General features: G+C 35.6%; 1 protein-coding gene across 4 annotated transcripts in view; it reads left to right on the top strand.

The window, feature by feature from the left end:
- Positions 1-15,849, top strand: part of FER (FER tyrosine kinase) — a 128,507-nt gene that overhangs the window by 77,838 nt on the left and 34,820 nt on the right. The window contains exons 13-16 of one of the 4 annotated variants that reach the window (XM_050328386.1): positions 1,998-2,054; positions 5,140-5,255; positions 6,598-6,692; positions 8,560-8,841. In XM_050328386.1, coding sequence (XP_050184343.1) covers positions 1,998-2,054; positions 5,140-5,255; positions 6,598-6,692; positions 8,560-8,618 — 327 coding nt within the window. In that variant the 3' untranslated portion in view covers positions 8,619-8,841. Of the gene's footprint in view, positions 1-1,997; positions 2,055-5,139; positions 5,256-6,597; positions 6,693-7,570; positions 8,506-8,559; positions 8,842-15,849 lie in introns of those variants that run through there. The other 3 variants (XM_050328387.1, XM_050328385.1, XR_007630407.1) reach the window with 3 other exon arrangements.

Here is a 15,849-nt window from a genome sequence, read left to right on the forward strand (position 1 = left end):
TTAGATTTTTTTTCTAACTGTCTGCTGAAGAAACTGGTTGGGTGCAGTTTAACAGGAATTATATCAAACAAAGCTGATCAAACTTTGAGTAATTATTTGATTGTGAAAAATCTGGCAGAACTATGATAATGTAATGCATGGGATAAAGTGGTAAAATGAATGGCTGAAGGTTTTCATAGAAACTTCAGATAGTGATTAATGTACTGGTACACTGATAACAAATCCTTCAGCAGATCATTTGATTCCAGTTTATGGTGCCATTTTCTTTGATTAGTCCTCTGAAGGATCATCATCAGATTTTTTTTTCTTCATAAACAAACTTTTGAAATGCCACATTGTCAATATATTCAAAAAGATTTTAATTCTGTAACTTTTTGCCTTTTAATGTTCTTATTTCAATGCTAAAACCATTATGTTAATATCTTCAAGTAGTAATTTTTGTGATTTGGGTTTTTTTAATAGCTTTCTTTGCAAATTGTTTTCTTCAGTTTGAGTTTCATTGTTAAAGGAAAACGTGCATTTTGATGGCACTTCCTATCTGGCTGTAGGATAACAGCTTCTGAATAAGGCATCCAGTCAGCAAAAAATATCTATTACAAGGAGGAGATGAAGAAAATATGTTTCTTATGGTGTTTGATCAGTAAGGCAGTAGTTGTAATCAATAATCTTGTTTATAGGAGAAAAATAAATTGATGGATATTGAGAAATTCCTCTCAAGTCTCCCAGTTTCCCACTCAAGGATAAGGAATGGCAAAGGTTGGATCCCATCATACAGCATGGTGATGTGGTACAGGAATTCACATGATGGGGCTGAGAGGTCTTCTGTGCTGGAAGGTTGGGTGAACAGATGCATTTAGGGAGTTGCTAGAACATACGCTGTGCACAGCTTACAAGAGCAATGGTCTGTGTAATTTTGTGACATTGTGTTTAAAAAAAAAGGCATTGAAATTGCAACAGCAATTATCCCCACCCCTTTTTTAATTTGGTGAATTCATGTTCATCAAGAAATGTGGAGCATCTTCTATACTCTTTTAATTCTTTTAGTTACCCAGAAAATCTCTAAATTACTTGCTGAATAGGTTTTTTTTAATGGAAAAAGTGAGGCTTCTAAATTAATAGAAGCCTCCACCTTCCTTAGGAGTTGACAGCAGACTTCACTGGTTGCGTAGACCAAAGGAAGTAATGTTGATTCACAGTGCTGCCCTTGGGGAGTGTTTGTTAAAAGATATCATCCCCCAGGCCCACCCCCTGCCATCCCCTCCAAAAGGGAAGTAGAATTTTCACCATTAAAAAAAAAGAAAACAAACAAAACATCTTCCTTTAAGATGATCTCAGGCTTTATGTTATAGAATCACAGAATCAACCCAAGGCTAGAGGAGACTTTCAAAATCATCCTAAGTCCAACCATCAACCCAGCACCACCATTATCACCCCTAAACCATACCCCCGGGGGCTACATCCAGACAATACTTTAACTGACATTTGTTGTCTTTTCAAGTAGTTACCTGTAATGTTTCAAACTGCCAGAGAATATACAAGAGATGCAAATATGTGTCTTGTTTATAAGTGGAAAGACTGCTTCATTTTCATATACACTGAGGAGGAAAATGTGGGAGGTATTTTGATTTAACATTAAGTTGTTTCATATACCAAAATTAAGTTTTCTTATCTCATTTTCACTTGTTAAAACCTGGGTGCTAGATGCCAATTTACAGAGCTTTTTTGAAAATTTGCATAGTGCTTATCTGCATACATACTGTCGTGTTCTAGGCTTAATTACTAATAAAAATTCGCTGTATGGTATAACTCACTATTTTATAGCAAGTTTTCTAAACTCTTGAATTATAAAGGCTTAGCTTTAAAACTTCTTGGGATGCTTGTGATTGAGTGCTCTGAATATAATAACTTCTTCAGCTCCATTTCTATTGAGAGAAGTGGAAGAAAATGTATCTTACATATTTGAACAGATTAAAAATTCTTTCCTCTTCTTTTTATAGGATAAGAAATGGGTTCTCAATCATGAAGATGTCACACTGGCGGAATTACTGGGCAAAGTAAGTAATAAAGTGAGCTAAATAACATTTGAATAAGTATATAGTAATCATTAGGCTATTCCTGTATACCATATCTTTTAAATTACTGTAGTATGTGATTTTTATATCAATTCTTTACCTTAATCATGAGACACCCTTGTGCTTTAAACAAATGTAAATCACACTTCCTAGTAAATGTCATGATGTGTGTGTGTAAAGTATTTAACTAGCACACATATTTTTCCTTTCTGGAAGGGTTTTAAGCTAACTAGATTTCTGTAAAGCATGATGTGGCTGTTTTACTTTCTACAGTCTTACAAAAATGTTGCAAAATATAAATAAAAACATATTAAGAAACAGGTAAATGTGTATTTATGTATAAAATTCGATATAACGAGATGACTGAATCATTATTTCTTAAAACGAATGGTCATTTCTTATGTATGATTGCTTTAATTCATTCGTTGGTGAATGTTAGATAACTTCACAATCTTATTGAAATTAATTCTTACGTGGTGTAGTTTATAAATTTGTACTTTACAAATCTGTTTAGGAGCTACAAGTCTTTAAAATTAGGTAAGGTCTTCACTTACATTTTTGGCACCTTTGCGTCTGTGAAGACCATTGTGAGTGCCACTCTGGACACAGTGTTCCAAAAGATTTCCCGAAAACTGAAAAATAAGATTAAATGAGAAGGAGACAAATTAAGGCGGTACTTGCCTTCTTACTGTGATGCACACTAAAATAATTGATGAGAAGTTCAAGAAATGGGGAAATTAAATACTCTTAGAAAATGCTGTTACCCAGGACAGAATCTCTTTGACAGAGTAAGTATTATCTATTGAAAGAGAGCTATGTCTGCATAAAATGCAGGTGCTGTGACAGCTTTACATTCTTAAACAGAATAGTATAGAGGGAGAAAAATAAAGATGTTTCAGACATAAGAAAAGCTTTTACTTGCTACAAAAATAAATATCAATTATTATAGATGAGTAAAGACAAAACCATCTGAAAATTATTTTAGTAAATGAATTTACATGTGTATTGCATGTTTTTTGCAGAAAGCATTTTTAACATTTACTGAAGACAACTTAAAGCTTGGAAGTGATTATGGAAGGATATGTTCTTTAAAAAATGCAGAACAGGATAAAAACTTTCTTGGAACATAGGATAAATCTGTTTTGCATCCATCCCAAAAAAGATGTGGTCAAACTGAAAAAGATAAGAGTGACAGAATCATCAGCATCCATATGACAAAAAGTTAAATAAACTACAACCATTCACCATGGAAGTGAGAAATGTGGGAGTCTATAAAATCTTGAGTGGTCTGGAAAAGATGAGGAAGAAATCATGAAAGTTTAGTGTGTAAAAGATACAAACTTTAGAAAAGACGAAAATCTTCCTTTACCTCAGGAGTGGATGGTCAGTTTATTTACTCGTTATTTTTTCTACAATACCTCACAAGATGAAAGTTGCATAGCAGGAACATGTTATATTGGAAATCATACATACATACGTACATATATATATATGCATATATATAAATAATAAGAATTCTATATTTTAAATCAAGAAATAAGTATTTTCAAGACTTAAGTAGTGCTTTGGGTGGGTTCCGGTTTCGGTGTTAAATACCTCTGACCAGAAGGATTAAGGAAAAATGTGTTGGGAGTGACTCAGCTTCTTACCTTTGGGGACCTCATGCCATTTCAGATGTGAGGTAGTGTACTGGCCTTTGGCAATGCTGTTTTAGAAGGGTCTATGCTTTTCTTGCCAGCTACATCTTCCTTGTCCCAGGGTATAGAAAATAGTAGAAAATAATACTGGAAATGTGTTGAGCACTATGTTTCTTCCCTTTTTACTAGAAGCACATTACTCTTTTCTGTCTTGAGTTTCTTTTTCTCTTTTCTTTCATCTTTGGCAATGCTGTGTTCAGCTGCATCATGTATGAAGTCTTCATCACTCATGAAAAAAAAGAAAACAATTCCAGCAGTTTTGCTGCCTTTTTTTTTTTTTTTTTTTTTTTTTAAAAGTCACATGCAGCCCCAGATACCAGGACACTGGAGTGTAATTCATGCAGAAATTATTCAGATATAGATTTAAAATTGAGTTGTGCTTATTCTTTGGGAAATGTAAAACTTAAATAGAAGTATGAGATCTTCAGTTTTCTTTTTGTTTTTTTCACTTGTTTTTTTTCATCGTATTTTTCATACTATTGTTTTATACCCCACAATTTCCTTCTTCCTTCAATTTGTGTCGTAACTAATTTTCCTTTTTGTTTTTATTTAAGAAAAAAATATGTCTGATCGAATTTATGGTCTGTATTATTTTAGTTTTCTTTTATGAGAGCTAAAAAAAATAAACAACTTTCCCTGGGAGTATGTTGTTGACTATCTAAAAAGTCTGATTATAAGAGGAACTGCTTTTTTAAAGTCTTTCTGAATAGTATGTAAGCAGTATGAAAATCTTACATACATGCCTCTATAGAGCAGTGCTGAGCTTAGGTTTTAAACAAATTATGGATCACCAAACTTTTTGAGGCAGACGCGACAATACATTTTGCAGTGAGCTAAATTTATGATTAAGATTACTATTCAGTATTTTCATTCTTCTTATTTTGTGTTTTTTCTTTCTTATATATGTGAGAATGTTTCTGTTATTTTCATGTGTCTTGTCCTAGTTTTCTGGATCATTTTTGATCTTGTGCAGACTGCAAGTTAAAAACTATTCACAAAATACTATAGTGAGAAAAGGAGGGTGTGCAGGAGTAAGAATAAGAAAAAAAAGTACTGCTATCATTCTCAGTAGAGTTTAAAAGTTACTAAGGTATTTTATGAAAAAAATTGTAATTACTTGATTAATGGCTTTTTTTCCCCTCTTTCCAGCAAGGTCAAACTACAACTCATACACTGTGTCCATATAATAGACGTACTGTGTCATGTGAACTACTTTTATTAGGGGCAGATACTGGAAGAAAACCTGATTTGGCTCCATAAACACATTTCAAAGTTCTATGCCAGTTACACTATATGTCTGCATTACTTTTTCTAGAGATTTTGAAGATTTTGTTTACTTAAAATGATTTTTTTTCCCCTCTTGATTTCAGGGCAATTTTGGTGAGGTGTATAAAGGAACATTAAAGGATAAAACTCCTGTTGCTGTGAAAACTTGCAAAGAAGATCTTCCTCAGGAACTGAAAATAAAATTTCTGTCAGAAGCTAGGTAGGTTCTCTAAATTTACTTGAAATATGTACTTTTTGTGGGATTTTTTTCAAGTTTTATTACTAAATGGATTTACAAAATGTGACCTTCAAGAAAATTCAAAGCAGTAGTCAAATTTTTCTTCCTTTCTCTCCCTCAGTACATTGCACAGCAGTCACCCTGGTAACTAAACATAGGCATTTTTATTGTGCAAATGCTGTAGCATCTACACGTGCTGAACCCTTATCTTTGGCAAAGCAAGCTGTGCCTATAAAATACAATTTTGCTGTTATAAGTGCTTTCATTTAGACTGTGCCATGAGGATTGGGATAAGACCGGAAGATGCTGTTAATCATCATCAGAGTAGAGGGGTGTCTTGAGATAATTTCATCATTTTTACATTTGCTTTCTTCCTCTTACTATGGAACTTCAGATGTTTTAATTTTTACTCCCAGACTAGTATGATCAATATGGAAAAGTAAAAGATACTAACTACGTTTTAAAAATTAGGATCAGCCACCCTATCAATTGAATAATTTTAAAAAGCTTCTAACTTGGCAGCTGCAGAGATGTTTCATTTGTTGAGTAGTTTGACGCTACTGGAAAAATGGTCTGAAAGGAAGAAAAGGTGTTATTTTTCACTGAATATTTATGTACCAGGTATGTTAGTATTTTACTCTTGATCCTAGTAAAAAAGGGAAAAAGAGGAGATGCTTTGAGTCAGCAAATATCAGAAGGAACATTTATGTTAAAAGATTTCTGTAGAATTCTTTCTTGCTCTTCATTTCACTTATAAATCATAGCATGCTGTTTTAGGCTGCAAATGTTCTTATTAAAGCATTGTCTAAGAAGATATACATGTTTTCATTTAATTCTCAAAATTAAAATTGCAGTCTTTATAGTCTTCTAAAACTTATTGTATTAATTAATCTCCCAAAGTAAAATTGGAATGAATGTGCTTTTGAAAAGTGCAGCAGGAAAGTATAGAGGCATGCTGTGCATATCTTTTTGATGTAGCTGTGCGTCTGGTCCACCACAGAAATGCTATTTAATTCTCAAGGGTTCTTGAGAAACTGCAAACCTGTCAGGCTGCTTTTCACTTATATAGATAAACATTATGTAGATAAATGTAAAATTACAATAAGAATAATATAGTGCTCAGTTTTGATTTATTAGTGAGTCAGTATGCCCTCCATTTCAAACAGTGATGATTGATCTGTTACATTGATTTTTTCCTTTATGATAACAATAATGACATATTGCATTAAAATAATGTTAAGGGTTTAAAATATTTTCCTGTAATATTTAATTAGTTTTTACAATAAAGTTTATTAATATAATTAACTCACCGTATGTTTTGCAGAATACTCAAACAGTATGATCATCCTAATATTGTAAAACTTATAGGAGTTTGCACACAACGACAACCTATTTATATCGTTATGGAGCTCGTTCCAGGTAATTTTTTTCTCCTTTTTTTACGACATATTTTCGTGGGTATTGTTTCCATAATGCAAAATGTATTTTTTTCTGTTTGTGTTTTTCTGCATTCTTGTGACTGACCTGAAAAGTCACCTGTGTTGCAAAATCTTTGGAAATACGGGGTTCTATGAGCTTGTAGAGGAGTGAGCTCCATAAATCTATTGTTTTACTGTAGTCTTTCAAGAAACAGAAGCTTCATTTCTCCTGTAACAAGATATTAAATGCTATTTCCTTTAACAATAGAATTAGGTATTGAAAGTTAAGATGTATTTAAAGAAACTTCATGTCTGGGTGTGTCAATTTTATTTTTTTTTTTTCTTTACCAAAATGCACTGTTTAGTTTATGGTTTCCTCTTGATTTATTTTTGGCATCTGGAGTTCATTTTATTTGGCAATGGCTGGAGAGAGTTTCAGATTGTTGGGATGATAACAGATTTTGGGTGATTTTACCTCTTTGTTGATTTTCTCAGCAGCTGGAAAATTTGGTTTTTTGCTAGCTGCTAGTGCTGCTTAATATGCAATACTGTATATATATATATCACTGGATTTGTCTTCAAAACTATACAATAAGAAGGCTTTAAGAACCATTTTATTCATAATACTTAAATTGTTTATAATTCTTGAATACTGGCCCTAGTACAAGAGCACTGATGAAATATTTGACCTCATGGAGTTTTCTGCTTCTATTCAATTAGATTATATTAGATTATTATATTTGTATGAGTGATTATTAAAATGAAGACTAAGAGCAGTATCTTCAGTTTTGAGGGGTACTTTGTTAATCAGCTTCTCCAAATATATCTGAAGATAAAAGTAAATCCTCATCTTTTAACACCTTTATAATTCTGGTTCAGGTTTTTCGGGACAAGGAGTTGAAACTAACTTAATGCAATTGAGGAGGATTAAGTGAGAACTTTTCTCTGATTCTTATGCCTGTTTTGTAGTCCAAATCTGTCCAAATGTTCTTGAGTCATCTGGCTCTGAATTTGCAGGAAACTTCTTGCAAAGAAAATTGTTGCCTTGTTTTGGAGGTCTGTTAATCCTCTGTCTTCTCTGCCTGCATGCCCCCATAAACACTGTGCAGTATCCAAGCCACCACACGTTCCCATGGGCTCTTGGGAGCACACCCTGAGAGCCATCAAATCAGCTGGAATCCAGCCAACCCTGAAGAAGTTGACAGAGGAAAGACAAATCACTTAGATCAGTTCATAGAAGTGGTGATTCTGATGTTACTGTTTCTCTGTTTTCTAATGGCAGGTTTGGATGAGATTACAAAAAATTATAGTTTATAGTGCCCTGACTTAGTATTTAAATCTTCCCCTAAAGAACAGAATAATGATGAACTTGTCTTGCACTCCACACTTACCTTTCTCGGTATCTTCATTGTCTATGTTTAAATTTGTTTATGCTTGAAGGTGTTTAGGCAGTTTAACATTCTGTTTAATAACTAAAAATGTCATGTTTTAGCTTAGAATTGTATTCTGTGAATGTATGGCTGAGAAGGCATATAATTAATAAATGTCTAAGTTTTTTCCCTGAGGAAAAAAATTAGAAGCATCTCCATAAAACTAGGAATTTCTCCTGACTTTTTCTGAGTTCTATTTAATGTTTGCAATTTTTCTGCTGTTTTTATATCGCAAATAAATGTGGGCTGTACATTTGCATTGTCTTTTGAGACTGCTGTGGTTTGGTTCCATAGCAGCTAATTCTGCTTTACATTCCAGATTCTGATTTCAATTCAGAGTCTTAATTTATTCAGGTATTAAAAATGTATATTGAAACTCACAGAGTGTGTACAGAGGTGCTATTTTTTTAGTGATTCTGTCATAAACTGTCTCTGCAGAGAAATCATTTTCCTTTGTTGCAAGTGTAAATGGGATTAAAAACTACACATATGGATAAAGTCATCAGTGAAAACGAGAGAAAGGTTGGAAATGCGTATTTAAACATGTATCTGTCCATTGTTATGTGCAAAAATAGTCCAGATGTTGTCAACAAATAACAGAGAAATAAAGAAAGTTGACAAAGACAATTATCCTTTGGAGGTCGACCCCTTTTCTTAGGAGGGGGCGGGGGAGAGAAATGGGTGTTACCATAAGTGAGGTGTACCCTAGAATAAGAATCACACTGATAAAGAAATGTCAAGATGGGTGATGTAGCAAGGTTTAACTGAAATAATAAATAATGTACCAGAGCATATTGTTGATACACAGTCAAAGTGAAAGCAGAGCTGAAAAATTATGTATGTTAGTGAAAAAGAAACATCATTTATTTACTATTCACTTGCTGTTGATCATGCTGATCTCACTGTCTGTGTCCACCGAGTGTCAATCCATAGGTTACTCCAGTACAGAAAGACAGACTTGGTTATCCTTTTCATAATCCACCACCTGTCAAGAAATGAGAAAAATATCTTAATATATTATGTGTATTTTATAAATTCTCTTTCAAGGGGTGACATGTAGAAAAATACATCCCATCTCCCTGCCATTGGCTGGGTTGTTGGGGACCAAGTCTCTTCTCTCCTTGGTCTTGTCCTACAGGTCTTTCTGTAGATTTCTCTGCAAGTGGGAAGGAACATCCTGTAAGCAGAATGTGGCATCTTTCTAAGTTGTTTGGGATAACTCTAGGCCTCCTCATTTCTCTGTCAACATCTAATGAAAAAAAAAAGTCCTTCAAACTGAGAAGGGAGAAGGCCTGAAAAGACAGAACTTGGGCATTTTTTTGTGCTTGTAACCATATTTTTATGATGGTACCATTGATGATGGCATGGACTTAGAATGCTTTTTCCACTAGATTGAAAACACAGGAATAAGAGAAGCTGCAGGAGTCTTATATCAAGTTAAGAGAGTCCATTAAACTGGTAAAAGACAATTTGTTCTGAGGACTCAAAGTTCATAGCAACTATTGAAACAAAGATGTATTTTACAGTTGTGTAATAAATAAATAAATAAATAAAATATGCCCAATGAGCATCACAAGATAGGACTCTTTCTTACATTTTAAAGAATGTATATTGGGAAACATGCATTTTGATGTGGAAAAAAGCTACGGGAATATTTTTTAAAGAGCGTAGTTCTCCTGTTTTTGGTTTAAGCAGCTGGTACTGTTGCCCAAGTATATAAATGTTGTAATAAATAGTTTCTTGAACACAGAAAAGCATTTTCTGTCAATAGTTTTTTATTCTTTGTGACACACTGTGGTGGTTTTAATCTAGGCCTTCCTTGGTGACCAGTTTGTAACCAAGGAAGCGGCAGTGTTCCCAGTATTCCATACGATTTTTACGTAAATCGGGGTATAAATAAGGGAGGAGAGGCCTTCGCTCTCTTCTCTTCCGGCGAGGAGTGGAGATTTGGAGAGTGCTGGCTGTGTCTGCCAATCCTGCTTTTTTAAGGGACATAGTGAGATTTGTTTTACTAGTTATTTTACTAATTCTCAGGTTTGATTGCGTATATCTGCTTGGTGTCTCTTTTTTTCCCCTTTTGTCCCTTTTTCCCCTTTCCCTTTCCCTTTGGAGGGTGTTTGGATTCCCTTTTGCTGTGTACATAGCATCTTAACTGTAATATACATCAAATATATATTTTTATATAACTAGCTTGATTTTTGGATTCTTCAATTTGCATAGTTTTTTTCCTTTGCCCTGGGGGAAGAAGGAAAAGGGGGACTGCTACTGGGGGTTTGGGTATTTGGCAGGGAGCCAAGTCTGAACCATCACATGCATTTACCACAAATAATAATCTCAGTAGGTTGTGGTGACTACCTTACTAATAAGTAACCCTCAATCAGTGTTCCAAAGAGCACTATTTAAAAGGTATGTGTTTTTGTTTTGTGTAGTGCCCTGTTTATTTATCATATAATTTAGATTTATTATTACTTTCTAAAAGCTATTCTTCTAATAGATTAAAAAAAATTCATTGTCATATATGAACAGAAGCTAAAATGCATGTAGGAGCAATTTCCTTCGTGTGCACAGGGAAACTTACGTGTATACAAGAAATATGAGGTAAAACCAGCCATCCAGGAATTTGCAGTAAGAGTTACTGAAAAATAATTTTTTTTTTTTTTTTCAAATCCTAAACGAGTTGTCCTCCCTTTCCTCCCCTTTCCTTCCCAAAATGGCCAAGATAGTAATTGAAATCAAGTCAATAAACCCTCACTGTTTTTCTTTTAAAAGTGTTATATATACGTAAGTTGATACCTATACACAAATCTGATTTTCAGGCTTAAGCTATGATAGCTACCTGCTGTGAAAAAGCAATTTAGCCAAGCAGATGGTTTTAAAATGTTGATTCGTGATTGCATAATACATAAATTTGCAATAACCTTTAAAGCACTCTTGCAAATAATTAATTTTATTCTTTTTACCCTAATGACATTGAAATATTAACTAAAAGGATATACTACCCAGATCCTTATAAGGATCTGTCACATACCATGTAACAAAAAATAACTGGAATTTTACAGTGCCATATCTTTTTCCCGCATTAAATTTTTAGTGGAATAAGAACTGAGAAAACAATTCTGAAATTATCTTTGTATTAAAGCATTTTATTAATAAAGAACTTAACATAGAGGTTTCCTCTTTTTGTATGTTACTTACTTTCTCTATGAACTTCTCTGACATGAGTCTTTCCCACGGACTGCAGTTCTTGACAGACTGCTCCAGCATGGTTCCCTCCCACAAGATGCAGTCCTTCAGGGATCAGTTGTCCCAGTGTGGGTTCCCTATGGGGCCACAGGTTCCTGGCAGGAGCCTGCTCCAGTGCAGGCTTCCCACAGGGACACAACCTCCTTTAGGCATCCAGCTGCCTCATTGTGAGCTGCTGTATGGGCCTGCTCTGGAGCACCTCCTCCTTCTCCTCTGACGTTTGTGTCTGCAGGGCTGTTTGTCTTGCATATTCTCACTCATCTCTTCTCTGGCTACAATTGCTTCTGCACAATAACTTTTTTTCCTTCTTAGTACGTTCTCACAGAGGATTTACTGCTGTTGCTGGTGGGCTTGGCCTTGGCAAGCGGTGGGTCCATCTTGGAGCCAGCTGGTATTCGCTCTGTCGGATGTGGGGAAAGTTTTCTGGCAGCTTCTTATAGAAACCACCCCTGTAGCGCCCCCAGCACGAAAACCTCGCTATGCAAATCCAGTATAGATTCTCAGGTTTTTGTGTCTCACCCAAGACTTTCATAACTTCTGCTTAGAAAAATTAGTCTGTTGCAATGTTTTAGTATTATAAAGAACTCTGATAATCATATAGGTTGCTGTAAGTTTTTTTTTTTGTAATACTCTTCTTTCTTTTTACTACTAAATAATGGAATGTCACCCAAGATGCTTTCGTAAGGTTTGTTGCAAAGGTGATATTTGAGGTTTTTTTCTGATATCTTTGGATATAAAACTATGGATAGGGCATTATTTCATAACTTAATACAGTAACTTTTCAATAGTCTTTTGTGATACACTTTAAGTATGCAGTTTATCCCAAGAAAGACAGAAGAAGTTAAAATGAGAATTGCTAATGAATTTTGGGAAGAGAAATCCTGAGACTGGCAAAATGCTGGTCTTAGTATGGCACAATGAGTTTGTATTGTCTTACGGACTTGACTAATCTGACTGACAAATAATGTAGGAAATGTGGGATTCCAGTTTTAAGGTGGTTCAGTGTGGGTTGTTGGATATTTTGCAACCACTGGAATTTGCTAATGCACATAAACCCTTGTAAGGGATAGCAGAACTTTGTGGAAAATTTGGTTTATAGTACTCTGTGAGAAACCATGTAACTTTTCTGGAATGCCAATTCAGTCTGAAAGCATTTTACTCATATTTTCTATGTTAATTTATTAATTTTTGCTTTACTCTGTGTCTGTTTTCCCAGTGGGGTTTTTGTTCTTAATCTTGCATTGTTGGCCTTAAAACTGAAGGAAGAGAAATAATTATGAGCTGCTTTGGTATTCAGAACAGCAAAAGAACTATTTGCCATTGTCTCTTAAGGCTATACAGGGCATAAGGACTTTTCATAACAACTCATTTTTAGCAAATTTAGTTGGTGATCAGAAAGACTGCCTGGAATACTACCAGAGTCCAGACTGACAACCTGAGACAAATTGCTGAATTTTTCTGGGGGATGTGAAGGTTACCAGGAAAATGCTGAAGGGCTTGACAGAGCCTGTTTCCTGTTCTTTTCAAAGTGAACTCAGCATCTTTTCATGGAAAAAGACAGAAAGAGAAGAAAACCTTCTCCTTTACCATTTGTCACTATTATCTTCCTGATCCCAACTTCTCTCTTAGTGATCATGAATCGCAAACTGGGTTTTAATTCATCGAAGTATTCATGGTCATTTAACTGCATTTTCACTGGTTCATAATATGTCATGCAATTTCCCATGTAATCGAAAAGAAACTACAGGAACCCCATTAAAATTTGGAAAGTTTTTTTATCTTCCTTTGGAGGAAGTCAGAAAAGTCAAAATCAATTGTAAGCTGTAAAATGCAAAAAACAATCTCAAGCCACAAAATTCTTTCTTCTCCTTCTTTATGTTCATTTAAATTTACTTGAATTTTAGCTTGTCCTAAAAGGATAATTTAATTTAGAGGTAGGAACTTGGCACGTTCCTAAAATGTGTGCTCTAGAGTAGGGCATTTTGAAGATAGATGTAGAATATTGCGGTGTAGTTACTACTTCATGCAACTGTTTATCTTGTAGTCTTCCACGGTGCCTCTGTCTCTCCAGCAAAGAGTCTGCTCGGGCAGTCAAGCTAAGCATCATCATAATGCCTGCACCAGCTCTCTCTGGAAGGATTTATCTGATTAAGAGTCAGTGCAAACATCTTTATATGTACCAATGCTTGATTCAAGGTAGTGGAAGGAAACTTGAAGTCACACATTGTACTGGTTTAAAGGCAAACCAGCAGGAAAAATTAACCCAACTCAAAAGAGATTATGAGTCAGAATTGTAATTTAATAGAAATAATAAAATAAATACAATTATACAGATGAACAATCGGTTTTAACCCACAAAACCCCAGATATATAACCCAGCACCCTGGGGCACAAACAGAATGGTGTTTGTTGGCCCCTGTGCTGAGACCCACTTGGGCCCCCTGAGTCCAAACGTAAAAGGAGAGGAAGAACCTGTTGGTCGAGTGGTGGTCGCAGTCCCGTTGAGAGCAGTGGCCGCAGTCTGGTCGGGGTTCTAGTCCTCTTCTGGATCCCATGAGTGGTACCAGAAGTCCCAAGACCCCAAGATTATCTACACTCAGGTTCAGGCAGGAACGCCCAGCACCTCCCCCAGGGCAGGCAGTTCCACAGTGGGTGATTGTGAGTTGTGAGTGTGAGGACAGGAACATCCTCTTATCTCACAGGCCTCTTAACACCCAACTTACAGCCTGAGGGGTCAGGTGTGCTCTGGGCAACTGCTGCAAATGGTCTGTTGTTAACAGTTTCTGGGAAATGACATATAGGGTTTAGAATACACAGTTTGAGTTACATCCACACAGTGATGAACTGGTCCCACCTGCTCTAACTAGGACACACATTTTGTGTCTTGCTCCTTTTAGCTGTTGGCCTGTTTAATAAGTTAATAGCCTATTTTCTGTTTCAGGTTTCTATATATACAAACATTTATTAACCATTAATAGTTAAAGTTATAATCCCAGAAATATTTTGAATGCATTTTCTTTTAGTTAAGTCAGGCTTTCAAAAATTAAGCAATTCAAGAAGCTATATTTTCTGTTGAGTTTTAATTTAGCTTCCTCTACCATATACATTATGCTAATATTATATGTTGTGAGTCTTATGTATTTTTATATAATGAAAACTAGATCTTATTTCCGTACCAGATCCTTACCTCACTCATACAGTTCTGAGCTGTTTTCCAGGAGTTGTTTCTTGTCTCCAGATCTATTCTGTGCCTGTAGACTATGTTTAGTCTGTTCTGTCAGTGATCTGCTCTGAGTGTGATTCCCTGACCTCATTGGGCAGTTATGGACATTTTTCATTCTAGTTCTAAATGCATTGTAGACGTTTCCCTGGAGAACTAATTTGCATTCCTGATGCCACCACAGAATTCCTACTTGATGGTTGCAGAAATGCAACTCACTATTTAACTGGGCAGTTGGTGTGTGTTTCTTTTATTTAGACTCGTGCTGACATGCATGGATGTTCTGAACTCTGGTGGCTGGAAACAGGTAAAGCTGTGCTTGTACACATAAACAACTGTGGAAATATCCAGTAATCTAATACTACGTGAGGGTTGCTGGAATTAGATTTCAGTTACGTTCAGCTTATATGTAGACATATGGATCTGGCTTCCAAGGTGGAGTTCAGCAAGGTCATAACTTCCATCTTTGCTTCCTTATAAGGTAACCTGTTCAGATTTGTTCTGAATCATTTGGGATGCAAATTGCCTATGCCGTTGATGCAGAAGCAAATCAGAGGTGACAGGTTTTATTAGCTCAGGTGCAGCGCTGCTTAATGTCAACTGCACTGACTCACAGGCACATTCATAAAGAGCATAGCCATTTCTGTAGTGCCTGTAGCCATTCTTGGGGAGTCACCATCCCTGGAAGTGTTCATAAAATTAGTAAACCTGGCACTTTGCAATGTGGCTTAGTAGGCATGGTGGTATTCAGTCAAAGGTCTTTTCCAGCCTTTGGGATTGTATGACTCTTAACCTAAGCTCTGGGGTTACTTCTCTAACCTGTTCATGCGTCCTACCTGCAGCTGACTTTGGTCTGGCCTGGGTTACTCTGTCTCTTCTGAAAGGTGACTACATTGCTACTTTCTACATCGTACAGCAGTTTTTACTTCCACACGGCGTGTTAGGTTAGAAGCATTTGCAAATAAAACCCAGTGTTCTGCCTGACCTCTCAGGCTCTTCTTTTGGCCTTTGTTAGAAAAGAGGGCTACGCGGTATAAAGTGTAGAAATACCTACACACCCATTGTAGCTGGCGCTGTGGTAGAGCTGGAGCAACTTACTAAGTCTTAACTGACTTCTATAGAATTGCTATTTTCTGTATGTAGTGACACTTTAGGATATAGCACCAAGTCACAGCTGACTTTGTGTATTTCTTCTGTAATATGCACTGAAGCCAGCAGGCCCACTTAGAACTGAAGTCTCAGTGCTGAGACTGAGATGTAGAATT

This window comes from Myiozetetes cayanensis, unplaced genomic scaffold, assembly GCF_022539395.1.
Source record: "Myiozetetes cayanensis isolate MyiCay16 unplaced genomic scaffold, myiCay2020 scf4, whole genome shotgun sequence".
NCBI classification, from domain to species: Eukaryota; Metazoa; Chordata; class Aves; order Passeriformes; family Tyrannidae; genus Myiozetetes; species Myiozetetes cayanensis.